Below are 26,428 nucleotides of genomic sequence, written 5' to 3'. Positions count from 1 at the left end.
TTTATTTTTTTAATCACTAAAAATACTGAGCACTAATCTAGAAAACATTTTCCTATTTACCTATTTTTCCACTTATACATATTTCTGAATCATAATTACAGAAATATGTATAATGACTAAAATGTATTTTCATTTCATCCCCAATATTCCCTGCTATTAACAAATTGCTGGTTAACCTATAGATTATATTTCACTTCCCTCTGAGCTGGGCTGCTATTGAGAGCAAGAAATTACATTCAAGTTTAATTTAAAAGTTTCTCTAGAAAACCTATCTGATGAATCAAATTTTTTAAAAAGCATAACCTGCTATTTTGTTCAAGATACGTGGCCTGAGAATATCAAAACATCTCATCTGAACTCAGAGCTTATCCTGAGTTTACGACTAGGAGGGAAGGAAGAAAGAAAGAGAAAAAGAGAGAGAGAAAGGAAGAGAGAGAGAGAGAGAGAGAGAGAGAGAGAGAGAGAGAGAGAGAGACAGAGACAGAGAGAGAGAGAGAGAAGAGGAGAGGAGAGGAGAGGAGAGGAGAGGAGAGGAGAGGAGAGGAGAGGAGAGAAGAGAAGAGAAGAGAAGAGAAGAGAAGAGAAGAGAAGAGAAGAGAAGAGAAGAGAAGAGAAGAGAAGAGAAGAGAAGAGAAAGATTTGTTTTGTGTTTTTTTGAAGGAGGAGGGAGGGAGATGGGATGTTCAATGGTTAGTTCAATGATTAGTTCGATGGACCATACGCCTTGCACTTGTAGGAGACGGCCTGGGATGCGTTTCTTCTGTGCTGGGCCCCAGCCAGTCCAGCAGGTTGGGCAGTGACATGTGATCTGAGAAGGCAAGTGAGCTCAGACTTTCTGCCCCTTCCAGCTCCCCCTCCTCCATGTAGATGTGAGGCAGGGACCTCGGGGCTGCGGCCAGCGGGTGGAGCCCACAGAGCTTCTGGAGAAAAGCCAGGGAAAGAGGGGGTCAAGGCAGGTTCTTCCCCACAGGACTCATTCCTACAGCTCCATGAGGGACGCCAGGTCACGAGGATACGGTGGCCGCCCTTCTGTCCCCAGCTGTAACAGGTGCTATGGACTCAGGACTCAGTTGACTTGCCGGTGGCAGCCAACTGCGGGACACAGCACCTTACACTTTCCAGCTGAGTCCTGGGAGGAAGTATAAGGGCCCTTGACAGCGCCGCGCCCTCTCACGGATTTATTTTGGGGACTCATCTCTCCACCACCTGTGCCCTGACCCCTGCTGTCCCCTCCCCAAACAGCCATCCCCATCTGCCAGCCTCCACTCAGCAAACTCAGCTCCTCAGGGCCCACGTCACCTCTCTGTGGAGACTTTTCTGCATTTTTCTGGTCTGAGTGGCTCCATAAATGTTTGTTTAATGGATGGACTGACGGCCAAGGTAAAGGGCATCCCCCTGGGCACCTTCAGACACCTCTGGGCGGGACCGGTGCAAAACAGAGCCAGTTACCACACCTCAGGGGCAATGGGTCAGCAAGATCCTCTGACCATCGCCAGCTAACAGGGGCCCTGAGGGATGAGCTCACCCAGGGCCTGAAGACGCTCAGAATGGAACATCTCAGAGCTGGAGGAGGCAGGCGGTGGGGGCAAGTCCTGGAAAGAGGAAGCCGAGTAACCCTGGAGCCCACAGAGCTCTCAGCCGTGCCCTTCCCTCCATCAGCTGCCGGCTGTCCCACCCTCCAAGGCTCTCTGTTTAGCTGGAAATACCATGGCCCTGTGGTTACCGGTGCCCACAGGGGAACATGGGAGCTCCCCTATGCCCGCTGTCTGGGTGCACTCATTCGGGGACTGAGGCCACTGTGGCATGTACCCGGTGGGGGATGGGGCAGGAGAGGCAACTCAGCCAGTTGGCCAATGGGTGCACGCATCCCAGCTCATCCTCGGGTGCAGTGGGGTGCATTGTTAGTGTCAGGGTGGGGTACAGAGCCAGACACACACCGCCTCGGCTGTGCCGGGCAGATCCCAGTTCAGCATCCTGGGCTGATGACAGGGCTGGTTTCTGCACCGAGTCAGCATTTTTAGAATCCCCCTAAGATCAATAATTCATCATAAACTTCCAACGAAGCCCAAAGCTCCCCAGGGGAGACCCAGGCCTCTGCTCTGCTCTGAGGCCCAGCAAGTGCCGGCCCCGCCTGCAGCAGCCTCTCCTTCCCTGGGCAGCTGCTCCTGAGCCACCAGGCCCCCAGGCTCAGCTGCACGGGGAGCACAGGTAGAGGAGGAGCAAGCCAGATGCTGTGGCACAATGACATCGTGCTGTGCTTATGCGCCTACCTCACTCCCGAGCGCATAGAATTGCCCCTGATGCAGGGGGCTTTCTCCCTCCTTTACAGACTGGAAGCCGGGGACAGAGGATAGCCTGATGCTGCAGTGGGATCAGGCAGGCAGGTCTGCAGCCGGCTGACTCGAATGCAGCCTGGCTCTGCGTCCTGGTGGCCTCGCCACTTTGGGCAGCCTTCGAGAGCCTCCCCTCTGCTCATCTGCCTCATCTGCCCAGAGCACAGCTTGTCCATTCATTCGGTCTTCAGCCACCATGTCAGGCACCAGTAATGACATGGCCTGTCCTCCGGGAGGCGACAGTCTGCTCCAGGAGAGAAGGGCAGACACTCCCCTCTGTGCGGCTGTGTCTGCCTCCCCAGCGATCAGGACACAGGGCGAGTCCACAAGGCCTGGGCTCTCTGGGCTCAGGGTTGACTCTGCACTTGGGGAGAGGGGTTTTTTGAGCAGCCACTCAGCACTGTCCACTCTGCAGGACTTGGGAGCAGGTGCCAAAGGTGGGGTCCTTGTGATGAGGGACCAAGTGCACATCTACCTCACTGAGGCACAGAGCCCCCCACCCCAGGAACTGGGACAGGCCCAGGAGGAGTGACGTAGTGGCTCTCTACCCTGCCACCATCTCATCTCACTCCCTCAAGCTGTACCGCCTGCCACCTGTCAGTCACCCACTCTGACAGCCATGGGAAGTGTTCTTGGATTTCACAAAACAGGGTCCCAGGACCTCAGGTCAGACACTCCGCTGAGCACCCAGACCCACAAATGCAGGGTCTGGAGAGTTGGGCCCTGGGAGCAACGCTCTTGAGCAAGCCCCCCAGCTGCCCACACCCTGGAGCCCAGCCCCCTGCATCTGACTCCATTTCCACCACGTTCTATGGCTGTGACCTTGGGCATGTCACCTAATTCCTCCGTCCCTGGTTTCCTCTTTTTATAGTAAGAAAAAGGATAGTTCCAGCTCAGGCAGACTGATGGGAAGACTGAATGAGTTACTCTCTTTCAGGCCCTTAGAGGTGCGCTTGCAGTCAGTCTGGGCAGATGGCACTTCCACTTCCACGGGGCTGAGCCCCAGCTTTCCTGCAATAACACATGGAGCCCCTGGGAGTCAGAAGTTGCATCTGCTGCTTCTGTGTGCACCTGCATCTCCAAGTGGGGAGCGCACAGAGCTCACCTCAGTGACACGGTTCTGCTGGGGCTCCTTCCGCCGGAATCACCCACAACTTTGCCCAACCCCTCAAGAGCACACAGGCCTGCGCTGAGGAGCCTTCCAGGAGAGAGCTACTATTATCACGCAACAAGCCGTAAGCCTCGCCAACCACGGGGCTCATAATTCCACAGAAAGAAACGTTCACTCTTGTCTTGGGTTGTGTTCTGCGGAAATAGCCCCTGGAATGAGGATCCTGTGAAAGTGCTTGCTCTGGGCCAAATCATGCCTCCCAAAGTCCTACCCTGAAACTGCCCACCCTGGGGTGGTATTTGGAGGTGGGGCCTTTGGGAGATGAAGTCACGAGGGTGGGGTCCTTGTGATAGGATTAGGGTCCCTTTAAGAAGAGACAGGTTTCTCTCTGCCGTGTGAGGACACAGCAAGGAAGTGACCATCAGTGGAGCAGGAAGACTCTTACAGCATCCACCCAGGCTGGCCCCCTGATCTCAGACCCCAGGCCCAGAACTGTGAGAAGCAGGTCTGTGCTTAAGCCTTGTCTCAGCTGACAGAGACAGTGGTTTAGGTGGAACCATCCCCAGCTGGGCCCGGATGGGGAAGCCGACACAGGGAAGCCTCTACCTGATTCAGGATCTCTGCCATCACTCCTGGTCTCGCATCCAGGGATTGTCTGAGCATCCCAGTGCCAAGGTAAATCTGCAAAGCAAAGGGGAAGAGCCTTAACACCTCTGAGGAGCCCCCCTTGAACTCCATATCAATGGTAAGAAGATGGGGGACCACCATCCAGGTGGAGGTGGTCAGAGCTCTCCTTGAGGGGGAGTAGGATCAAGGGCAGCTTGGTCACAAGTCACCCACATGTGGTGGAAGAGAGAGGAGAAGACCCTGCAAGCACATAACTATAAATTCTTACAATCATATTGCCTTTTCTTTTTGCACAAAATATATAAAAGATATAAAGACTGTGTAGGTAGTCTTAGCAAAGATCCATGGGCAAGCTTGACAGTTGCTTTATGGGGATGGAGCATGGGAATGTGGTTTGCAAGCCCTGTTTGAGTACACAAAAGCTTAGTAAGACTCGTGTGTGCCATGGGCATGGCCTCAATATTTGTGAATGAGGCACATCCATCGCTAGGGCCCAAGATCAGCTACATAATTTGCAGGACCCAGTACAAAATGAGAATGTGGGACCCATTGTCCCAATAGTAACAAGTTCAAGATAGTGACAGTAGAGCATTAAACCAAACACAGGGTCCTTCTGTGCTACTGACCAGGTTCCATGCCCAGAACACTGGTCCCACCAGGACTAGAGGGACACACCTCTCAATGCACAACCCTTGAAGGGTGGGTTAGTAGCATCATCTCTGTGCAAAACACAATAGTACATTTCTATCTTAGCTCAAACATAGGCTGAGAAGTGGTAATGAAATTATAGAGTGCTGGAATCCAGTTCCAGCATGTCATAATTGCAAGAATTTTATTAAAAGGTTGATGGAACTTGGGGACTCAACAAAGGCTGAGTCACATATGTTATCACCCTTTGGAAATGGCTAAAGGCATTTCCTCAAACCTGAAAAGGATGCATTAAATAGATTGCTTGCTGAAGATAGATCAATCTACATCTTAATCTACATCTTATTACCTCCTGCTGGCCAAACAGTTGAACAGCCAAAGGCAATTCCCCATTCTGACAATGCTTCTGTGCAAAACCCTAACCTTTAAAGTGTATATCTCCACCTTGCCTTAGGACAATTTGTGTTAATAAAAAGCAAGAGGTCCTGAGAAAAGGAGAACTTGGTTTCTTTAGCCAGGCTCCTCTCCTTTTCAGGGAGAGAGAGAGAAAGAGATCCTTTGGCAGGCAGCATTTTCCACCTGGGATTATGGGCTGCTATTCCTATTGCATCTATTTTCCACTCCACAAAAACACTGGGTTTTCATTGACAATTGAAACATACCAGCTCCTATCTACAGTAAATGTACTTTATTTGGACGCCAGTCCATCTAAGGAAAACCATTTGAAAGTACAAGTAGCAGATCACGTGGCAAAAGTCACGAAGATGGCCCTGGACAGGTGTGGAGGGGCCTCGAGGCGGGCGCGGCTGCATCGGGGTGGGGGGGACAGTCAGCAGCTCCGGCCCGCTGAAACCATCCGCGAAGCCACCTACCTCTCTGCTTAAACCCCAGCAGCCCAGCAGCCATGCTTACCTTAGCACCCCGCTCGGCGCCTCCTTCCGCCGTGTGGGTTGGCAGGGCTGGCATCTGACTCCTGACCTCTGACCCAACCTGTGAGATACAGGGCTGAAATGAGTGATAGTAAGCATAAAAGCACAAAGCAAGCAATAGCATCTCCCCAAACACTAGCATACGCCACCCCAGAAAACACCCAACAGCTGCCCTGAGACGAAGTGCAGTTATTTCGGGAAGGGGCTTCTGTAACTGATGGCAGGGAAGGGGGGTTTCTGGATCAGTGTGTCACGTCAAGCAATGGTAGAAACCCTCATTTCAACAAAGCCTCATCATCACCAAGGCAGTCCTCTGAGGCTTGTGACGATAGCTCTGGCCGGGCAGTGGGCACCATCTCCTTCATTCTTCAGCCAGCAGCTATTGCTGAGGGGCTCAGTCGTTGATGGGGCTGCATTTCTCTCCTGAGAGCCTACCGCTTCCTAGGAGACAGGAAGCATCTATGCAATCTTACAGGCTTTTCTCATCTGTGTCCAGAGGCCAATGGACACCCTAAGCAGGTGGGAATTGGGCGGGCCTGTGTTGGCGGAAAACCTGTGTGAGGAACTGCCCACATCTTTGCTTCCACTTCCTCTTCCTTCTTGCCAGGACCACCCATGAGGTCCTAATCCTTTTTTTTTCCTTTTTCCTGATGGAATATGTGACCAGCTTTTGTTTGCGGCTGACAGTGGGTGAAATCAATGGGAGGCATCTAGGATGAGGCCAGTCCTCCCAAGAGCACGGAAGGCCCCAGGTGAGTGGGCACAGGTGCAGGCAGTACATTCAGTGAGATGATAATGGAGAAGCATACTCTCATGGAGATGGCCTTACTTAACCAGTGGTTACAAATACATAGTTAGTAACAGCTGTCAGTAATTCTAATATTGGTAGTCACTGTTGATTGTGTGTGCTAAAAACTTCACCTTTGTCTTTTGTTATTTGGTTAAATCGTCCAATAAATTTAAGAGAGAGCATTATTAATCTCACTTTATATGTGAAAGTTGGGGTCACTTAGATTACGTATCTAAACCACAGTTTTGTGATCTAAACCCAGGTTTGCTGTGTCCCATGTTCTCAGAGCCCTAAGGGAGAAACGGGGCATAAAGCCAACGCTAATCAGAGGATACGGAGCTGTGAGTTGGAGGTGAGGGGAAGGATGTCCTGAGATTAGACGAGGACAGAGAACCCTTGTCCTGCATGCGCTCCTCCCTCTGACAGCTAGTGCTTGGCCAGTGCCATTGGCCACCAGACTCCCTCCACCTGCCAGGCCTCAGCACTGCCATGACAAGCTTCCCTTGCAGGCGCTCTGCTTCTGTAGCTGCTTCCTCCTTGCAGGAGAGCACCCCGAGCCACTGGCCAACAGGAACAGCACCCGAAGCACCATCATTACCCTTCCACCTCACCGGTGCTGGCAGCCAGTGCGAGGGGATTCCAGTTCCCCCAACTCCTCCAAGCTCAGCAGCCTCAACTCCACCCCACCAAGCAGGACACTACGCACAGACCTTGTGGGGAGCCATTTCCGTTGTCCTGAAGGATGAGCTTCAGAGCAGAGTGAAACTGCCCGGGACAGGGTGGTTTATCTATTACACAAAGCACTGCTGGTGGTCAAGACAGTTTCCTCCTTCAAATGACACAAACTGGGTAACTCCTGCCCTAATTGTTGGGGTGGGGGGACCCAGCTCCCCGAATGTCTGGCCATGCCTCCTGCTTCTCATCCCAGTACTAGGAAGGGCTCAGTGGGCCTGTGTGGAGGTGCAGGCATGTACATCCGCAGCATGACCCAAGGCTGATACTCCTCCCTGGCTGCATGCCAGTAGGGAAGAGAGAGTGGGAAGAATCCTAGGAGTCTTGGCGGACCACCAGCTTCTTCAACCACCTTCATACTTGAGCATGAAGCCAACATTGATCAGCGATCTTTTCCCAGGAGCATGTCGTGTTGCACCCAGTCTCCTCCCAGGAGAACGCCGTGGGTGAGGTCCAAGACCACGGAAGGTGGCCGCCTGCGGCCTCGGTGAGTGGGAGGTGCTGCCTTTTGACATCTGGCTTTTATTTTTCAGGTCAGCCACCTTCGTTCTTGATGAAAACGGACAGCGGAGTTCACTGTGCTTTCAACTCATGGCCAGCTTCAGCCCAGGGCGGCTGGGAGGACAACTGAGCTATGGCAGGGTGCTTCCATGGGCATCGTCTTCTCTGATCTTCAAGAAATCTGTGGGGTGGATTTCCATGCCTGATTCACAGTGGAGGAAGTGGGGTTAAGTGATGTGCTCAATACAGCGAAATTAGTAAGATGCAAAGCCCAGGTCTTGTCTCCTAAAGGCCAGCAAGCTGTGCTCAGCCTCTGCCCTTGAGGAAGGGGTCGGGGGCAGCTCTGCCTTCCTTCAGGCTGCAGCCAAGAATTAGTAATCCCAGCACATTGTCCACTGAGAAAACTACCTGGTCAAACCATTTCTCCTAGACAAGCTTTCTCAGTCCCGGCACTGCAGACACTGGGCCACATCCTCCTCTGTGCAGGGACATGGTGGGCGCTGAAGGGTGTTTAGCAGTATCCCTGGGATCCACCTGCTAGATACCAAAAGCATCCTCTCCACCCCTCCTTCCCCCCTCATTCTCCCAGACGAGTATGACCATCAAAATTGTCTCCAAATGTCCCCTTGGGGGCAAAACCACCCCCATCGAGAAACAGTGACCCAAAACAATAAATCCACTTAGTTAGGTTGGACAACATTCGGGAAGGTTTCTGCTTTTGCTCCTCAGATAAGAGTGAAGACAGGAGAGATGGGCACAATGAGTGGGAAACAGGTAGATTTATTATCAACGTTGTTGTCACCAAACACAAAGAGTGGTTTCCTTACCTCACCTGAGAGGGCTCTACTCTCGTCGTTGTACCTGATGAGGGTCTGCTGGCCCTCTCCGTGCAGGGCCGGGTGTCTGCGCCTCTTGGCTCCATTCACATAATCGCATCGCAGCAGGAGAAGCAGAGCCACTGCGACGAGACAAAGGGGAGTGAGTGGACAAGCTCAGAGGCTTCAGTGGGGCCTGTCTGTGAACTTGTACCTCAGTCATGAATGGCAGGGTCAGAAACAGGGTCAGCAATGGCAGGGTCAGGAACAGGGTCAGGAACAGGGTCAGGAATGAGAGGGTCAGGAACAGGGTCAGGAATGGCAGGGTCAGGAACAGGGTCAGGAATGGCAGGGTCAGGAACAGGGTCAGGAATGAGAGGGTCAGGAACAGGGTCAGGAATGAGAGGGTCAGGAACAGGGTCAGGAATGGCAGGGTCAGGAACAGGGTCAGGAATGAGAGGGTCATGAATGACAGGGTGGGATGTGCCTTTATCATCTTAGTAGCTGCAGAGCTTTGCACAGCCTGGGGCACAGGTGCTAGGTAACTACTTGTTGACGTGATGACTAATGCCATGTGACTAGAAATAGGGTATTTATTTGAAAACCCAGTTTTCTTATTTGCCTTCCCCAAGGCCAGGAGCCCAGACAGACATCTGTGTATCGCTGCCTTGTTTACAGGCCTCGGGTCTCCCTATGGCTCCTTTACTGTAGATGGCTACTCACTGAATAGAAGCTGCTTTTGCCAGACAGACCTGTCTCACCTGCTCAGCCACCTTTGATCTGAGTCTGGGACTCCATGAGCCTCCAGGTCATTCTGGAGGCACCCCCACTGCTGTCAGCCACCTGCTCCCCACACCAGAGGGCTCCATGGCTTACAGCCTGGCCCGCTCACCTGCCAGCACCAGGAACACCAGGACGAGAGGAACAAGGACCCCCACAGAGCGTTCTGGTTCTGCAGCTAATGGCTCCGCCGCACACGTGGCTCCGCCAGGACAGGAACAGACCCGCACGTGGACAGTCTGCTTCTGGGCGAGTCCCTGTCTGCCTCCGATGGAGAGCGGCACTGAGTAATCGCCACGAGGCAGGCTTCTCAGCATTAGAAGTTCAACCGACCGACCTGCAAGGGAGGGGAATCATGAATGCAGGGACTCGCACGTTTGCAGCTGCTGCACAGATATTCACAAAGGCCTGCAGGTGTCAGGGCTCTATGGAGCGTTAGCCAGATGCAGGGTTAGAGGGGCAGCTGAACACCACCCTCACTCCAACAGCAGTGCCAAGTCAGGGCTCCCGTGCCCATCAGCCGAGGGCAGAAGCACGCAGGGCAGAGCCTGAGATATGGAGCCAGGACACCGATGAGTGACCATACACATGGACCGTTGTCAACCAGGGTCTCTGCCACCCTGAGTCTCTATTGGCCGCCGTCATATGAGCCTGGTTGGCTGTCCATGTGACACAAAGCCCCACCTAAGACACAGCGTTCTGTTGACTGACACAAACCCCTAGGTAAGCCCTCTCATTGGGCAGGGCACTCCCAGGGCTTAAGGATGAGCTCCCAGGAGCCAAGGCCAGGCCAGACCTCTTGTGGTGAAAGACACACTGGGTCTGGGAACGCAACTAAAAAGACAAGCTGCATCCACAGTCCATTCTTGCAGCCCGAGAGGGATGCTGATGCAGGTGCCAGTGGCTCCTCCTGCCAAGAGCATGCCGGTTCTCCTCTGGAGAAGCCCACATTCCTGAATGCCCAGTCCGTGTGAGTCAGGAGGGGCTAAGGCCAGTTCCCAGCCCGCTCTCGGTGGGCTCAGTACCAGCCAGTAAGCGTGTCTCCTCCCCACTGCCGCCCACAGTGATGGGCAGGGCAGAAGCCCCACACCATGCGGGGATGTATGTACGCGCTCAGGTGCTGGGACGAGCCTCCAGGACTCCTGGCGGCTACCCTTCGGCCCCCAGAGGAGAACCTTCCCGAAAGTGAAGGGACCCAGAGAGCAGCCGTCCAGAGGGAGGCCGGGCAGCGCCAGGATGGCTGGACACGGCCCAGGGGGATGCAGGAGGCCTGCCCCTCAGTGACATCGCCAGGAAATCCCTTTGGGCCCAATTCTGAGTCCCATTTCTGTCACTGCAGCCCTTTACCCCCCAACCTGTGCACTCACCCCGATTTTCCCCCAGTTTCCATGTGTCTCCTGTATGTGCCTGATTGGTGTCCAGTTCAAAAGTAAGCGGGTCCGAGGAGGGCTCCCCGCCGCCGTCCTCCGCCTCGATGAGGAGGGGCTCGGGCTCTGGGGACTCGCAGACCACCAGGTACCGGGAGCGCGGGTGCAGCCGCGGGGCGCCGTCATCGATGTCGGCCAGGAGCAGCGTCAGCGTCCCGGTGCCCGTCTGCGGCGGGTGGCCTGGGGGGGTCCGGAAGGGCTGCTTATCAGTTATAGAGCCGGCTGTGTGCCCACAGCCCCGGGCCAAGGAGAGCTCAGCCTCCGAGGGAAAGAGCCGCCCGTGGGCTGCCGAAGCCGTGTCCTGTCCTCGCTGAGACTGCTGGGAGGCAGATTTACTATTTCCCAACCAGCACCGGCCAGCCGGTTATTCTGAACAGGACACACAGCTGCATATCCTCGCAACTGGGGTTGTGAATTCTCAGGGGCCCTAAGCACAATTCCTGAAGTTTCTTGGAAGCTGCTTTTTCTTCAGCTTCAGGTCCTGGCAGGTTTAAAGCGTCTGCCTGGGGGCCTCAGAGAGAAGTGCGGAGACCACTCTCACAGCCAGCCCTGTCCTGGGCACTGCTCTTACCAGCCCAGTCATGGGGCCTGGGCCTCAAGAGCAGATGGCAGGCGCTGGGCTGCCCTCTGAGCCCCTCCCCATCCCGCTGCGGCCCGGTGCATGGCCAGAGCTCTGTGATGACTGGTGCGTGCACAGCACTGAAAGGCCGGCCTTTCCCCACGGGGGCTGAGAGCCCCTGGCCCTGTTTTCCCGCAGGAGCAAGGACACACTTCCCCCGACTGGGGTGAGCACTCACCCTCATCCACGGCGTGCACGATGATGACATACACGCCGTTGTTCACATGGGAGGACTCTCGGTCCAGCCGCTGCCTGGCGACCACTGCTCCCGAGCGCTCGTCCACCGTGACCCAGTTCGCGGGATCGTGAACCAGCTCGTACCTCGAAGAAGGAGACCGCAGTCTTTAAAGTTGCAGCTGCTTCGGAAGTCAACTCCCGTACCACCTCTCACAGACACCAGTCCTGTCACAAGCCACTTGGGGATGCCCAGGCCCGCGACGCTGGGCTGGGTGGACACTCACTGCGGACTGAGTGTGGGTCCTCGGTGGGAGGAGCGGGCCTCGGTGGGCTGAGCGTGGCTCGGACCCGCTCCTCCCACCCCAGCCTGGGAGCCGGCAGCCGCCAGCTGCTCTCTCTCTATGATTTTCTGTCTCTGACGTGGGCTGTGGTGAGGAGTCTCACAGTACTTGTCGTTTTGTGACGGGCTATGTCACTTACACCATTGTCAATTATTCACAAAACGTGGAAGCAGCCTAAGTGACCACCAGCCACCAGGTGAGTGGTCAGTGAAACGTCTCTCTGTGCAAACATCCTCACTGAGGACAGGGTGGGGCAAATCAGGGCTGCCATTGCTCATAAGGAAGGAGAAATAATAAGTAATAAGTAATAATCATGCAAGAATAAACTCTGTTTCAGGAACCCACAACTGTAAGCCTGCTTTTGCCCTCTCTGTCTTGTTCAGCCTTCAAAAGAAGGGGAGGCTGCTACCTCATGGGCGGGCCTCAGGGGCTCAGGTGCCATTGTGTAAGCCAGTCCCAAGAGGGCAAGCTGGGTGAGTCCTCAGGTTCATGGAAGCAGAGCGGAGTGGTGGGGCCTGGGGCTAAGGGGCTAGGGGGAAGAATGGGGTTATTTTTAATGGGGCAGTGTTCCAGTTTTACAAGATGAGAGGAATTCTGGGATGGATGTGGTGATGGTCATGCAACACTGAATGTGCTCAATGCCACTGAGCTGCGCACTGGTAAGCAGCTGAAATGGTAAACCTTACATCATACACATTTTACCGCAGTTTTTTTTTGTTTTGTTTTGTTTTTTAACACTCTGTTGTCCAGAAGCCAGAGGCTGGCCAACTCACACCTTTTGGGAAAGAGGGAGACAGAAAGTATTCTAAGACAAGAAAAGCACTATACAAGAGTATATTCTAGCCCTGGCCAGCGTGGCTCAGTGGTAGAGCATCCACCTGAACATTGTTTTCGAGTTCCGGTCAAGGGCACGTTGCAGGTTCACCCTAGCCCCCCGTCAGGGCAAGTGCAGGAGGCAACCAGGCAATTATGACTGACATTGATGTTTCCCTCCCTCCCTCCTTCCCACTGCCCCCATCTCTCCCCACCCTCTCTCTAAAATTTAGAGTCTAAATCAATGGAAAAACATGCTCAGGTGAGGACCAACACAACAACAAAGAGTGTATTCTAGGTGCAAAGGGAATGAGCCAGTCAGTCCCCTGGTGGTCAGAGCATGCTGCGGAAGGAAGAAGGCATGGGTCCTGGGCCAGGCACCTTCTGGAATTTTCATTACAGACAGAGTCACCCAGCACTGCACCAGAGAAACCGGTTTTCTGACAGCTGCATGGCTGTTCTGCTTGGCTGTTCTGCTTCAACAGCCCCCTTCCTCCTTCCTCTCCTCACCTTATCTGGCCGTCACTTCCCTCTGGGTCCGTAGCATTAAACCTTCCCAAGTGCGTCCCGGGCCTGGCGCCTGCGACCTCGCGGACCACAAGGCTCCTGGGGTGGAAGACGGGCGGGTCGTTGGCGTCTGTCACCTGCACGAGCACCGTGGCGCTGGCTGCGGCCTTCCTCCCGGGTGTCCCCAGCATGCCGGCCTCGCAGGGGACGAGCAGCTCCTCGTTCTCCACGGCGATGACCAGGCTGCACGCGGGACGAGTTTCGTAATCCAGAGCCTGCGGCCGAGGAGAGGGTTTCGTTAGCACCTGCTGCCCCTCGCGCAGTCAGGCCCCTCTGGCTCTGCACTCCACTTGCTATTTACGGTGTCTTTGATAATGATCAAGACACAGTCCTCAGCCCACTGTCAAATCACTTATGCAGTTCCCCCCTCCCCCCCGCCCCCATGCTGGTTGGAAAGGGCCACCATTCGTCAGGGGCCATGAAAAATGCAACAAAAACTGTAGCCCAATGAAACATTAATGTGACAGCCCTGGCTGAAACCAGTCAGAGGGCCTGGAGAAAATACGCATATTAACGACATAGCTACTCAGGGCCCAAAGTGGCCAGTGACCTAAAGGACTGAGGGGCTGGGGTCAGCAGGCAGGTCAGCAGCATGTGGTATCTCACCTGGGAGCCTGTCACCCTCCTCCCACTGTGTGACTTCCCAAGAATGGCCCAACCTCTCTGGTGTCCTTGTCAATAGAGACAATGATACGTCACTCAGGGCCAGCTCCGTAGGCACAGCAGGCTGAGTGGCAGCACCTTCGATGCTCTCGGGGCTTGTGGAAATGTTCTTATTTGTTTAGACTCAGAAGGAAACGGATGAACTCAGGGTGAGATAAAATGGTTCAGATACTTTTATCAGAAAGAAAATATTTAAGGCCTATGTAAGTCTATTAAATTTTGTTTTAAAATATTAAATGTCAAAGTACTTAAAGTCTTATCAAAAATAACTGTTATTTTTTATATTGATATTGATTTGGTAGGAGGAGCAAGGAAGGCAAAGGGCCAAGGGCCCTCTTCAGAAGTCCTGGGCCAGCCTGGCCCCTCGCTGGGGCCTCCAGTGCACCAAACACTGCAAGGTCTGGAGACTGGCTCCGCCTCAGCATCCTCGGCCACCGCCCGTGTGTGCTCTGTGCTGCTTTACCTTGATAACGTTTAGTATTCCTTCGTTGGTCTCAGGGTCAGTCGAGATTTCAAAATGTCCCTCTTCGTTGCCATCGGAGATGTTGAACTTGGTTCTCCAAGCTGATGTGAATGGCAAGTCACGGTCCTGGACCGGGAGACGCAGCACGCCTGGGCTGACTCGGCCTTCGGGAACCTGGATCTGGTACTGAGAAAGGAGCCACATGTCCATGTCATGGAGGCGAAGAAATGAAATGGGAAAGGAGAGGGGGAAGACATGTCAGCCCCCACGCTGCAACCTGGATATTTCTGTTGCTGGTGAATTTAACCTCACGGGGTTTGAAACTGCCTGATGCCGTGAAGAGCATGGATAACAAGCAGCTCGCCCTCCTCCTGGGCCGGGGCCTCCTTTCCATGCAGCAGAGGGGCTTTGCAAGTGCCCGCTCTTCACCCCGGCGCAGACACCACTTGTCCGAGAATTTTTAAAATGACAACACATCCGCATTTATGCTGCCCCGAATCCTGGCCCTCCTTGGTCCTTTAGGTCCTTTCTAATGCAGCCCTTTGGTGGAGATCACTATTTAACACTCCAGGGACAAGACGCTGCACAGGCAAGCCCATCCCCAGGCAGGGCTCGGCTCTGCAGCCTGGCTTTTGAAAGCACAGCTTGCACCGAGCCAGAGAAGAGCCTAGAAACAAGGTTCACGCGTGACCAATATGACTCTTCAGTTTTTCTGTACCATTTGGTGATGTGCTTTCCTTATAAAATGTCAGTTGTAGTTCATACAATTTTTAAAATGTTTTAAGTGGCGTGTTTTAAGAAGTTATTTGTAGCCTTTTTCTGTTCCAGATTCTGTTTTAGGTGCCATGAGGAGACGAACAAAAACCCCATCCCCAGGGAATGGATGATTGGTGGTGGTGGGTATTTTCTTTTATAAATTCATATGGAAAAGTAAAAAATGGGGCTAAAAGGAGAACAATGCTGGGCAGCTCTCACTGCCCACCCCTCCCCGGCAGTCCTGCAGGCCCGCAGTGGTGTGGCATCTCCCCAGGGGCCAGGCAGGCCCACACGTCCAGCCTGAGAACCGTGGAGCACGTGACATTCTGCCTGGAGCATCACTGAATGTGACGGAGGCCAGACTCAGCACCCTGCTCCTCTTGCCTTCTACAGCCCTGAACGTGGGGATAGACCAGGGTTAGGCTTCTCACTGGGGCAGCTCTCCCCTCCAGGGGACGTGTGACATATCTGCAGACACTTTTGGTTTCCATGGCTTGGGGGGGAACTGCTGGCAGCTAGTACTGCCCTACAATACACTGGCCAGTCTCCTCCTCAGTGAAAACTTCCCACCCAAATGTCAATAGTGTGACCTTGAGAACCCCTGTGGAACAGGGAGTGTGGCGTCTCTGACCTCCCTGGAGGCTCAATGTCTGCATGTGAGGAACAGAGATCAAGAGGGGTTCCAGCAATTAAGAATGAAATTATGCACGAAAAAGTTCTGAGCACAGTTTCTGGCCCAAAGTACTAAAGCATGCCAGCTCATTAAACGCATCTCTAACCACATGGTCACTTCTTGACTCTTAGTTTCCATTATGGGACTCCCTTGGGGACTGAGCCTAAGACTTGGGCCATCACAGTGGGACTGGGGTCAGGGGCAGCCAGGTCTTACGTTCTCCTGGGTGAACGTGGGCCTGTGGTTGTTGCCGTCCTGCACGCTGATGTGAACCGTGGCCGTGGCTGACAGCGGTGGTTCCCCGCAGTCCCTTGCTCTGATCAGTAGTGTGTACTGAGAAGCAGTCTGTGGGGAGGAAAGGGAAGTCAAGCTCTGGTGCAGGAAAGGGGACAGACGTCAATAAAGGAACATGCCGTTTAGAATCTCAGAAGCAAGCCAGCCAGAGGGCTTCCAGGCGCCACATCAATCCCGTGCCCAGGGTCAGAGACATAACCATTTCGCTGTTTTGAAATAAAATCCACATAACCTCATAATCCAAGCATCCCAAGAGTCGGATTTCTCCACTCTCACGGTCGATCTCAAAGCCACTTTCCTTCAGTAATGGCGTTTGTGAAATGAGGGAGTAAAGGACTTGAGAATTTGGAGTGTTTTCTTCATCCAAATCAACCGTTAACATCTGAAGAACAGGCTGACCTGGAAGAATTTTTAAATTGTTACTAATGGCCAAAGGCAGCCTATCGGACCCATGGGAAGGGGACACTTTGCTGACCAGCATTGGGACGTACACTAGAGTAGCTGAATATTTGCATATAAAATCAAACTGTAGGTGGAGCAGACAAAACAAAAAGGGATATTCATATCATCATATGACCATGATTGCTAATGCAGAAGACTTAAGGGCAGAATTGATAGGTAGGCTTTTAACAGCATGGCTAACAAAAACTACAGACAAAATTAAAAAGGAAATGATAAACCAGAAGGACATATTTAAAATATTCATGGCAGACATAGACATTCTTTTTTTTTTAATTTTTAATTGATTCCAGAGAGGAAGAGAGAGAAAGAAACATCAAATATGAGAGAAAATTATTCATCAGCTGCTTCCTGTATGCCCCACACTAGGGATTGAGCCCATAACCCAGTCTCAATCAAACTCTGACCTCCTGGTTCATAGATCAATTCTCAACCACTGAACCATGCAAGCTGGGTGATATAGACATTCTTAAAACAGAGTGAGGTGGTTAAAATCGAGAAGAAAAATGAGAAACATACTAATGGAAATGGACAAAGAAAAAAACAAGCAAGGGGAAGAAAAAATGGAAACAGCCAAGAAGCTTACAAAGCATGCAAGCACCTAATCATCTAAGGTGAACCATCCACTCCCATAGGTGCTGGTGGAGAAGTAAATTGGAACACAGCCTGTGGGTGCACTTCCCACCACATGAGAAATCACAGTGATGTTCAGGAACTCACTACCCAGCTCTGTCTTTCTCCCTCATTTGGCTTTATTTTAGACTAGTGCCCTGGTGCATAGATTTGTGCACATTTAAAGGAAGTTAATTAGAAGAAATATGTTAACATTGCTATTCGCCCTTTATAATAGAAGTGTCAACCAAATTCATGATCAACAATGACAGGTCAAAACACATGCGTGCAATTGGCACCAACAAGAGCTTTATATGTATCGTACATGTGAGTAAATTTAGCCTTTTATAGATATAGAATAAACTTGCTTAATTAGACTTGCTTTCTGACTTAGCTAAACTTTTTCCAACTCAGTGAAGCACCCCAACTTCTCTTTCAGGTAATTGTCAACAACACAGCAGTAAATATCAACATGAAGCAGATTATTATTATACTAGAGGCCCGGTGCATGAATTCGTGCATGGGTGGGGTCCCTTGGCTGGCTGGCATTTGGGGCCTATCAGTGCCATCTTGACCAGTCCTGATTGGGGCCATCTGGCCTGGGAGAGGAACCACAGGAGGTTGTCCAGCCAAAAAAAAACTGGCTGTGGGAATACACTGAACACCAGGGAGCAGCTTCTTCAATGAGCATCTTCCCTCTGGGGGTCAGTGTACTTCATAGCTACTGGCCAGTTATCTTGTCATAACAGTTGCTTAGGCTTTTATATATATAGATATCACCCAGGGAGAACAAAGGATAAAATATTTAACTGTATCAGTGTTTAACTGTGTAGTGAGAAAACCTGAAGTCATTTTTAAGGTCCACCATTTCTTACTTCTTTTCAGCCCCAGCTCACACCCCCACCCTCGCAGCCCCACAACCCCACCTGGCACCCTGCCTTGGCCTGGTGATGCCCCTCATCTGCTCTACCATCATCCCACCTGCAGGGCAATCTATTGGGGCCAGGATCCCACCCATGCACTGGGCCTCTAATTTTATATATATTGAGTGGCCAGATTATTATGTGTTCAGAGATCATAATAATCTCCCTCAGTTCCTGAGAGCTGGATGGTGGCCCCACCACTGCTGCTGGTCACCATGTGCAGGGTGATTAGCAGAGAAGTTGGGCCCTTGCTCACACCTACCTTGGCCTGGCACTGCCTGCTCACCTGCTCCACCATCCCACCATGGTTCAGCTCTCATTGGGGCCTATCAGTGCTGGTAGCGCCTCCACTACTGCTCGCTCACTGCTAGTGCCACATTGCTAACACCTGCCATGTTCTGGGCCACCCTTTGGTGGCCAACGCTTGTTATAGCAAACAGTCAAATTCCTAGTCTCCTGTCAAAAGACTGCCCAAGGGGAAATTTGCATATTAGGCTTTTATTATATAGGACTAGTAGCCCTGTGTACCAATTCATGTGCCAGTAGCTTGTTGCCACCCTCCAGTAACTCTCTACTTATTTCCCCACCCTCCTTTAGCTCCTCCCATCCAAATATACATTTTAGAGGCCCAGTGCATGAATTCATGCATGGGTGGGATCCAGCCAGCCTGGCCAGGGGGAGGGGACATGGGTGGTTGACCCGCCTGCCTGCTGGTCGAACTCCTGGTTGAGGGGACAATTTGCATATTAGCCTTTTATTATATAGGATATACACTGAGTGGCCAGATTATTATGAGTTCAGAGATCACAATAATCTGGCCACTCAGTGTATAGGATATTGGTATTTACATATTGGCTCTTCCAGAGAACTCAGCATTATATTGCCAACAATGGCTGCAGATCTCAAGGATTCACTCTGATCCAGAGCCTAGGCCCTCCGGATGTGGCCAGTGAACTGCCTCTCTGCAGAGAACTGGGAGCAAGTGCCCCAAGTATTGGCAGAAGAACCTTCAGGGGACAGGACGGGCAGCCCACAGCCCAGCGCACACACCTGCTGCGTGGCTCTCTCTCACACTGACATTGAACTCATTCTTGGGGAACAGGGGTGCATGGTCATTCACATCACTGATCTTGATGATGAAGATCAAGGAGTTGTCCACGTGCTTTCCTGTCAAACGACTCACAACATCGAAGTAAATCTGGGAAGCAGAGAACTGTGTTAATGTGGAAGAGACCTGGCTTGTTGATGCTAATCAAATAACCACCAGAATCACAATGGAGAAAGGAGACATCAGGGATAATTCCTGCATATGGAAAGGGCTTTAGCCTTGTGTTATAGCTGGAAGACTGCCATCCTCGGAGAAACATGGTGCATTGACATGGTGGATTGGCATCTGGCTGTTTAAAATTACACATGCAAGGTCTATGCTCTTAGACTCAAATGAGCAAGAAGAATCATTCTATGTGCCAAACACATACACTATCACTTTGATGCACAGATTGTGAGTAGGTCAAAATAACTGTTGGGATGAAGATCAACAAAAAGCTATTTTGAGGAATATAAAAGAATGGATTTAAAAAAATTTTTTTTTAGTTTTTTTTTTGCATCCTATGAAATTGAGCATGTTTTGATATGAATAGATAGGATTCCTGCACAGGGGGAAAAAAAGGGGGGGGGGGCCTTTTCCCTTTTCAACTTTATCTTAATCTTACAGCAGTTCTAATCTGGTGTCACTGCTTCTCATAGGTTCATAGAATTAACAAGAAGTTACCTCCCCACATCCCACACCCAGATCCCGCCACTTCCCAAACACGACTTTGAAGTGTTGAGGCTGGTTCTGGTGACTCCGTCATTGTCCAGTGCCACAAAAAAGGTCTATTTGCCACTGCAGTGAGCTCACTTAATGTTTAACGGCACCTGTCTTTGTGGACAATGACCAGCATTTTTACACCAAGGCCAGTGGTTAAGCCCAAATACTCATTTTGTATAGTGCTACCATGACACTTGACTGTCCCACTTTTTTTTTTTTACATCTTTATTGTTGAGAGTATTATAGATGTCCCCTTGCTTTCTTCCCCTCATTGCCCCATCACCTTGATCCTGCCCCATCCACAGCTTTCACCTCCCTATTATCTATGTCCATAGATTATGCTTTTATGCATGAGTTAATTGGTGGATCTTTTCCCACCGCCTCTCCCCACTTCCCTCTGAGATTCTTCAGTCTGTTCCATGTTTCCATACTTTTGGTTTGGTTCTATTTTATTCATCAGTTTATTTTGTTCATTAGATTCCTTGTTCATTTATTTTAATTTTGAGATTCAATTGTTGACACATATTTATTGCCATTTTCTTTTTCTTCTCTTCTTCTTCTTCTTCTTCTTCTTCTTCTTCTTCTTCTTCTTCTTCTTCTTCTTCTTCTTCTTCTGCTTAAAGAATTCCCTTTAACATTTCTTATAATACTGGTTCTTGGTGATGAACTCCTTTAGCTTTTTTTTTTTTTTTTTGTCTGTGAAGCTTTTTATCTGACCTTCGATTCTAAATGGTAGCTTTGCTGGATAGACTAATATTGGTTGTAGGTCCTTGATTTTCTCATACTTTTACTATTTCTTGCTACTCCCTTCTGACCTGAAAAGTTTATGTTGATAAATCAACTGACAGTCATATGGGTGCTCCCTTATAGAAATGTTAAAAGACATTCTTTAAGGGAGCACCCATGTGACTTTAAGGGAATTAAGGGTCAGGTCAGATAAAGATCTTCACAGACAAAAAAAATAAAATAAAATAAAATAAATAATAAAATAAAGGAGTTCATCACCACCAACCAGTATTACCAGTATTATAAGAATGTTAAAGGGCATTCTTTAAGGGAGCACCCATGTGGACAACCTGGGCAGGACTTGCTTCAGTGGGCTTTGGTATTGTTTTTCTCTTGCTACTTTAAGATTCTCCATTTGTCTTAACCTTTGTCATTTTACTTATGATTTGTCTTGGTGTGGACCTCTTTGGGTTCTTCTTCTTTGGGACTTTCTGGACTTGTATGTCTATTTCTTTCACCAGGTAAGGGAAGCTTTCTGTCACTATTTTTTCAAATAGGTTTTGAGCTTCTTGTTCCCTCTCTTCTCCTTCCAATACCTCTGTGATGGGAATATTGGTACTCTTGAAGTCCCCCACTGTCTTCATTTTCTTTTTTTTTTATTCTTCTTTATTTTTGCTGTTCTGATTCAGTGTTTTTTGCTTCCTATATTCCAAATCACTGATATGATTCTCGGCATCCTGTCCTCTATTATTGATTCCCTGTAAATTATTCTTCATTTCAGTTAGTGTATGATTCATGTCTGACTGGTTCTTCTTTATGTCACTGATATTTCTCTAAGTTCCTTGCAGTAGTCACTAAGTTCCTTGATCATCCTTATAACCATTGTTTTGGACTCAATGTTGGTAGTTTGTTTGCTTTCGTTTCATTTATTTTTTTTCCTGCTGATTTCTTCTGTTCTTTCAATTGTGAAGTTTCTTTTTCTCTGCATTTTGGCCATTTCACTGTGTTTGTTTTTAGTATTGGGTAGAGCTGCTATATTTCCTCAAATTGATAAAGTATGTAGTAGGTGTCCTATAGGGCTCAATGGCTCAACCTCCCCAGACACCTGAGCTGGGTACTCTAAGTGCACCCCTTTGTGGCATGTTATAGTTGAGCCTTGCTTGCTGTTGGTATCACTGGGAAGGATTGACTCCCAGGTCAATCAGCTGTGTGGACAACTTGTGCAGGAGATGCTCCTGTGGAGCAGGACTTGCTTCAGTGGGCTTTGATACTCACCGAGTCTGCTCCTTGAGTGTGTCACTCCTAGATGTGGTAGGGTTGTAATCTGGCATGGTCTGAAGCTGATAATCAGGTCCCCTGGCTCTGAGGCCTCCTAGGAGTTGCAAAGTCAGCTACTTCCTGTGCCCTGCCTGGGGCCACCCAGCACAAGCTACAGAGTGAGCTTCAGATGGCTGCTATTTGTGTTGGGCTTGGCAGTGCCCAGGAGAGGCCAAGCTGTGAACCAAGGCAGGCTGCTGCTAGTGCTGGGCCTTGGGCCTTCTCTTGAGAGGTATGTTGCATTCTGAAGCTAGTTGCTGCTTGTTTGAGAGATTTTAGAAAAGTCTGAAACCTGACCCAGGACAGGATATTCACATGGAAAGACCACTGCAAACAGCTTGAGTGGGGCTTCAAGTTGGGTGGGGCAGAGTCTCAGGGAGTTACCAGGATGGGGCGCACAGTGTGGGCCATGTTGATGGAAACTCAGAGATGGTGCCTGCCAGTCAGCACTGTGGTGGGAGGTCTCAGCATAGGAATAGTGACCTCTGCCAGCACTTTTGTCTAGGAGAAAGCTTCCTCTTAGTTCTTTGCTCTTATCCCAGACAATTTAGTTCCTCCCCATATGTCCCTGGTTCCTTTCAAGCTGCTAAAGCTCAGAGGGAGTGAGTCTGAGTAAGTCTGTGTGCTGGCCCTTTAAGAGGAACAACTGGGACTCCAGTAGTCTCTGTGTTATTCAGCCACAATTCCCACATGAAGTTACAGGCACTTGATCCCTGGGCTGAGGGGCCTAGTATGGAGCTGGGACTCCTTGCTCCTCATGTAAACCTTTGCAGACAAGATACCCCTCCCCAATTAAGAAAACACCATAGGTGGGTGTTGGACCAACCTGTTCCATGCCTCTGTCCCTCCTACCAGTCTCATTATGGGTTAATTCTCTAGTTGTAGGATTTCTGTTCAGCCAAATTTCAGGTGGTTCTGAATGACTGTTGTTCTGTGCTTTAGTTGTAATTTTGATGCGTTTATGTACACTGCCATCTTGATGGGAAGTCCCTCAGCTGTCACACTTCTGAAGGTTGGCATCTTCCTTGTTACCACCACATCTTCTAACCCCTGTGTGTTCATTTCCTATGACCGCTGGAGCAATGGACTACAAACTGTGTGGCTTAAAACAAAAACTCAATCTTTCACAGAACCAGAATTGAGGTGTGGGCAGGGCTGGTGCCTGCTGGAGACTTTGAGGGAGAATCTGTCTCCAGTTTGTGGTGGTTGCCAACAGTCCTTGGTGCTCCCTGATCTACAAATGCACCACTGCAGTCTCTGTGCTGAGCTTTACATGGCCTTTCCCCGTGTCTTTCTCTGAGTCCAAATCTCCCTCCTCTCATGAGGATGCCAGTCATTGGGTTAGGACCCACACACACCAGTAACCCAGAATGATCTTGTCTTAATTTTTTTACATCTATGAAGACTCTATATCCAAGTAAGCTCACATTTGCAGTACCAGGGTCAGGACCTGAACCCATGTTTTTGGAAGATACAGTTCAACCTACAATACCATGGAAGGCAGAGCCCGCATTTTTCTGTGTGCATTTATTCATCCAACATGATTAACTGAGGACCTACTATGTATAGGGGTCAGAGCAATGAATAAGACAGGATCTCAATGCTCTTAGGACCTACATTCTAATGGAGATTGACCTTCAAAAGGCATTCAAACACAGAAGTACACATTTCATGGAATGCAGAGAATTTGAGAGAAAAACCAGAGTAATGGGACAGAGAGCCATGGGGGTAGGAGGGAGAGACACGCCTCAGAGTTCCCACCTGTATCTTCCTTCCTGCAGGTTTTCAGTTAAATAAGAGGACCAACTAGCCAACTGGTGCAAAAATCCGTGTGAAAGGACACCTGTGAGCAGATGAGTAAATGGGATTGATGAAGCCAGGGAGGAAATCTCAGGGCCTGGAAATCTCCACAGGAAGGACCATGGGGATGTCTTTCGTGTCCCCACATTTTCTCTTTCTGATCTAAATGGTGCCTGGGACCCATCTGCGACATGCCAAGCTTTTCCATCTGAACCTCAAGTTTCAGAAAACAACCCTAAAGCTGTTCAAAGCAAACAACACCCAGAAAAGAAAAGCCACGGGCACTAAATGTGTGCTCTGCCCTTACACAGGTCACTATGATTGCCACATTCTAGTCCTCTGTTCTCAGTGTCTAGACACATCTACTGGATGGAGCTTGTCAGAGATGCAGTCTCAGGCCCTGCCCCACCTACTGGCCCAGCGTCTGCATTTAACCAGCCCTCTGGGTGATCTTCACTCATTGGAGACGAAGACTCACTGTCCCAGGTCCCCCGTGACCTCTGTTTTCCTTCTCTTACCAGACTCTGCAGATTCTGTGGATGGGACAAGGGTTTGTGTGGAGTTGTCTTTGCATGTCTTTCAGAATTTGGGGATACTTTCTGCCTGTTTATAAGTTAGAGATGCAGAATCTGCCAGTGAGTTAAGGGAATGTATTTTCTTATGTATATAAATATGTTGAGGTCACTGAAGAAAAGCTATTTATATCGCTTCTCTCTGATGTTAACACCTTCCCACTCCGAAGGAGTTAAAGGGTAGCCAGGCAGACGGAGGACCACGCCCAGTTTCTAGCAGAAGGCAAAGCAGAAAAAGCCAGCTTGCTATGATTCTCCTAGAAGGTTAAGCAGCAACGTGATCCACCTCCATGTGCTTCAGGCATTTCCCTTTCCCATTGCCTCTCCTGGTTTAGAACCTGAATTTCAAGGTCACAGTAGACCATGGTGTTGGGGTGGTAAGAGCATAAAGAACACCTGGATTCACACTAAGAAACTGTCACCAGGTGTGGAGTTGCTCACTCATCAGTTACTAGGCAACCCTGGGGTCTCTCTGTGCCTCTCTCCATAGATTTCAACTGTGACTCCTCAGAGGGTAAATTCACTCATTTAATGCTGTGAAATTCTAATCTGTTGGGATACTAGTCAGTAGAAGGCAGGAGGGTAGCAGTTCACATAGACACAGAAATCGTTAAAAGCCAACGCCCAGACTAAAGATGACAACATTCACCTCTGGGTCCCGTGCACACTGCTAAAGCTCTCCAAGGTGTAGAATAACACATCCAACACCCAGAACCTGACACACAGCTCAGATAATGCTACACATATATGATCCCAGCCAGAGATTTACAGAATCAATTTCAGGTACCGTAAAAGATGGTGTCGTCTCTCGGTCGACAGAGCGGTGAACATAGATTTTTCCATTCTTGTGATCTTCTATAGAAAACAAACCAATCTCCGGATATTGATCCACACCAGGTCCACTGATTAAATACATCAGTGCCATGTTATCTGACATATTATTTAACAGCTGGAAGGAGGAAAAATTAAGAAAAACAGAATGAGCATAAACCACTTTGCATGTCAATTACCAAGACTGAGACTCAGAGGCATCGGTGAAGAGCCACACACAGCAAGTCCTTATTTCTTTAGGACAAGCATGGGAGGGCTTGTCCTAAAGAAATAAGCGCACCTGCAAAAGTGCAGGAACAAGGAACAAGGTGACTGTTGATAGTGAGAAGTCACAAGCAACATCAATGTGCAACCACATGGAGATAATCACATGACCTGGATGAGCATGAAGCAGAAGTTGCTGCAGAACAGTGGGCAGAGTGTGGCCCATTCTGCTAACATGGATTCCCAGGTGAAACTGCAGAGAAGTGTCTAAAAACATGCATACCCGTTCGTGGATTCTGGTTGTCCGGCCAGGGGAAGACAAGTAAGAGCCATACGGCTGACATTTAGGAGAGAGTGCAGCGTGAGCCGTGCCCTGTGTGCCTCACTCTTCCTGACCTACTTCATCTCAGAACAGCCCTTAACGGAGGCACGTCATTGGCCCTGGTGTACCGCTGAGGAAGCCACTAGGGTCTCTAGCAGAGGGAGCACGTGGTACGTCTGGAACATGCGCTCCAACTGCTGGGAGTTTGCCCTTTTAACCACTGGGCCTTGAAAACTCCCTGTAGGCCCTAAGAACTTCCTATAGGTTTATTATAGTAGGCATATGCTGTTTTTATAAACATTGTGGAAATGAGTTATTCTTAATTTTCTTTTTTCTAGGAATCGGGCAGAGGGGACTCAAGCACCCGTGTAACTCAGAAGCCCATCACGGCCAGGAAGGCGGTGGAATACACGCCTGGGCCATGTGCAGGAATTCTGGCATTCTGACAGTACTGTATGTCTTCTTCGGTGCCTTAGTTGACCCTCAACTTCAAAGTGAGGGAGACAAGAGGGAGTAGTGGGGACTGTGGCATTCTGGATACCTCAAACCCCATCTGATTGTTGCCATGTGAAAATGGGCTCCATGTGGTCAGGTTTTACAGTTTTTAAAAAGCCTCTAGAAGACAGAGCTTTTAATACAGTCTCCCTATTTTTCCTAATATTTATATTGTGCTGAAGTAACAACATAAAACTTACTATTTTAATTGCTTTTCAGTGCACAGTTCAATGATAAATGCATTCATGTCACTCTGCCGACTCAGCACCATCATCTCCAGAACATTTTCATCTTGCAA

General features: G+C 50.1%; 1 protein-coding gene across 1 annotated transcript in view; it reads right to left on the bottom strand.

Annotated features, from left to right (window-relative positions):
• Window positions 1-511: 511 nt before the first annotated feature.
• The window catches only part of CDH26 (cadherin 26), a gene marked incomplete at its 5' end in the record, with an annotated part of 35,292 nt that continues 9,375 nt past the window's right edge, over window positions 512-26,428 (bottom strand). The window contains 13 exons of the mRNA XM_084888978.1: window positions 512-920; window positions 4,051-4,125; window positions 5,632-5,709; window positions 8,499-8,629; window positions 9,379-9,603; window positions 10,634-10,873; window positions 11,491-11,633; window positions 13,154-13,425; window positions 14,337-14,522; window positions 15,982-16,110; window positions 16,292-16,458; window positions 19,104-19,251; window positions 25,066-25,227. Of these exons, the coding sequence (XP_084745104.1) occupies window positions 696-920; window positions 4,051-4,125; window positions 5,632-5,709; window positions 8,499-8,629; window positions 9,379-9,603; window positions 10,634-10,873; window positions 11,491-11,633; window positions 13,154-13,425; window positions 14,337-14,522; window positions 15,982-16,110; window positions 16,292-16,458; window positions 19,104-19,251; window positions 25,066-25,227 (2,181 nt within the window). The 3' untranslated portion in view covers window positions 512-695. The remainder of the gene's footprint in view (window positions 921-4,050; window positions 4,126-5,631; window positions 5,710-8,498; window positions 8,630-9,378; window positions 9,604-10,633; window positions 10,874-11,490; window positions 11,634-13,153; window positions 13,426-14,336; window positions 14,523-15,981; window positions 16,111-16,291; window positions 16,459-19,103; window positions 19,252-25,065; window positions 25,228-26,428) is intronic.

The sequence above is a fragment of the Pipistrellus hanaki genome (genome assembly GCF_964339955.1).
Source record: "Pipistrellus hanaki genome assembly, chromosome: 6".
NCBI lineage: Eukaryota > Metazoa > Chordata > Mammalia > Chiroptera > Vespertilionidae > Pipistrellus > Pipistrellus hanaki.
This window is presented reverse-complemented; position numbering and strand designations above follow the sequence as displayed.